General features: G+C 45.5%; 1 protein-coding gene across 1 annotated transcript; it reads left to right on the top strand.

Annotated features, from left to right (window-relative positions):
- Nucleotides 1-818: 818 nt before the first annotated feature.
- LOC102283732 (developmental pluripotency-associated protein 2) lies at nt 819-1766 on the top strand. The gene has a single exon (XM_005889039.3). The coding sequence runs from the start codon at nt 819-821 to the stop codon at nt 1764-1766; it is 948 nt and encodes a 315-aa protein (XP_005889101.2).
- Nucleotides 1767-2335: the final 569 nt, after the last annotated feature.

Raw genomic sequence — 2335 nt, forward strand, 5'->3', positions numbered from 1 at the left:
ATTGTGCTTTGAATAATGCATGCTGTTCTAGGGCCTGCACAAGAACAATGGGGACACAGATGAGAGAGTGCCTAACTCCACCTGCATATTAGAGGACCCATCAGGAAAGGCCTTCTTGCGCAGAGGAGATGGTCAGACTTTCTCCAAGGGGAGCAGAGTAGGGGTTGAATGTAACTCCAAAGAGGGAAGCAGCAGAGGTAACACTACAGAGACATGAAAGAGGATGTCAAATTAACAAGAAGCCCACCCACTACCAAGGAAGTGAAGTGGTCACATTTACTCTGTGGCCTTGGCTTCCACCACTCTTTCTATAAGGGACTGTTCAGTTCAGTCACTCAGTCGTGTCTGACTCTTTGCAACCCCATGGACTGCAGCATGCCAGGCCTCCCTGTCCATCACCAACTCCTGAAGTTCACTCAAACTCATGCCCATCGAGTCGGTGATGCCATTAAGCCATCTCATCCTCTGTTGTCACCTTCTCCTCCTGCCCCCAATCCCTCCCAGCACCAAGGTCTTTTCCAAGGAGTCAACTCTTCACATGAGGTGGCCAAAGTACTGGAGTTTCAGCCTCAGCATCAGTCCTTCCAATGAACACCCAGGACTGGTCTCCTTTAGGATGGACTGGTTGGATCTCTTTGCAGTCCAAGGGACTCTCAAGAGTCTTCTCCAACACCACAGTTCAAAAGCATCAATACTGGAAGTAGGGGACATTTGCTTACAAAAGGAAGGAGAAACTGGACTAGAAACCCTCAGGTTCAGAGGATTAAACTGCAGAGATTGAGCATTGTGGCTCTGCCTTTGTCTGAGCATTCCTTGAAATGGCATACTCAAATTATGGAAAGAATTTCTTTGAAGGGCCTTTAGATGAAGAAAATGTGATTCTTACATTGTATCCAGTTAATGAGGAAATTATTGAAGACCATCAAGTGGAACCAGGTGTTTCCTCAACTTCAGAAGTCAAAGAGGAGACACTGAATACAAATAATCAAGTTCCTCTTCCTCAAACAAATGAGCTTGAGGAAGATTGTCCAAGTTCTAGCTTTAGAAGATCATTTTGTCCCTTGCTGACCACATTGCCTCCGATTAACGATGTGAGTCGGGACACTTTGCGGAACTGGTGTCAACAACTTAAGCTGAGTACTGATGGCCAGAAAATAGAAGTTTATCGGAGACTCCAAGAACATGCTTTTCCTGAAAAAGGTCAGTATATTCCTAAATCACCACGGGAGGCCCGAATGCACTCATGTTCAAGGAAGCACAGCATGGTGACCAAGAGGGGAAGTGTACAGAAAAGGAAGATGAGTGAGAGTGAGGAAAGGACTAAAATGGTTGAGGTGGTAACTTCACCTCAGATAGCCATGCTGGCAGCATGGTCAAGAATTGCGTCAAGGGCTGTTCAACCAAAGGCTGTGAATTCACGTGCCCTTCGTGCCTCTGAATCCTTTCTGCCACAAGCCTCAGGTGTTCGGTGGTGTGTGGTCCATGGCAGACCACTCTTGGCAGACACAGAAGGTTGGGTTCGCCTGCAGTTCCAAGCAGGTCAGACCTGGGTGCCTGACACCCCCAGGAGGATGACCTCCCTCTTCATGTTACCTGCCTGCACTTTTGCACCCCCAGACCTGGAAGACAACCTGTTATGCCCTGAATGCGCTAAGAGGAATAAGAAGATTATGAAAAGATTAATCACAATGGGGAGGAGGAAGAAACCTGGTTTGGATACATCAACATCATTGCTTTCAAATGGACCACGTTTTAAAAAAGAATAAGTGATTACCAGCAGGGAAGGAATGGGAGGTGGAGAAATGGGTGAAGAGGGTAATTTTATGGTAATCATGGTAACTAGATTTTTGTAGTATCAAATATCGAATAACTATGTTGTATATCTGTAGTGGGTATGTGCGTGGGTGTGCTCAATTACTCAGCCATTCAGTTGTGCTCGATTCTTTGGGAACTCATGGACTTCAGTCTGCCGGGCTTTGCTGTCCATGGAATTTTCCAGGCAAGAATACTGGTGGAGGACTTGCCATTTCCTTCTCCAGGGGAAACTTCCTGACCCAGGGATCAAACCTGCATCTCCTGCATTGTCAGGAGGATTCTTTACCACTGTGCCATCTGGGAAGCCCTGTACATTTGTAACATAATGTTTTATATGGTTTTACCTCAATTTTTAAAAAGTTAGAATTCACCACTGAAGTCATCTGGTCTTGGACTTTTGCTTGATGAGAAGTTTTTGATTATTAATTCAATCTCCTTACTAGTAATCAGGGGAAAAAGGATAAATGGTGGAGAGCCCACAGTTAAAGTGATTCACATCCCAATGACTGCTATACTCTGT

Source organism: Bos mutus, chromosome 11, assembly GCF_027580195.1.
Source record: "Bos mutus isolate GX-2022 chromosome 11, NWIPB_WYAK_1.1, whole genome shotgun sequence".
Classification (NCBI taxonomy): domain Eukaryota; kingdom Metazoa; phylum Chordata; class Mammalia; order Artiodactyla; family Bovidae; genus Bos; species Bos mutus.

What these genes read in the sequence shown, in the direction of transcription:
- LOC102283732 (XM_005889039.3), top strand. Translation starts at nt 819, where the DNA reads ATGGCATACTCAAATTATGGAAAGAATTTCTTTGAAGGGCCTTTAGAT.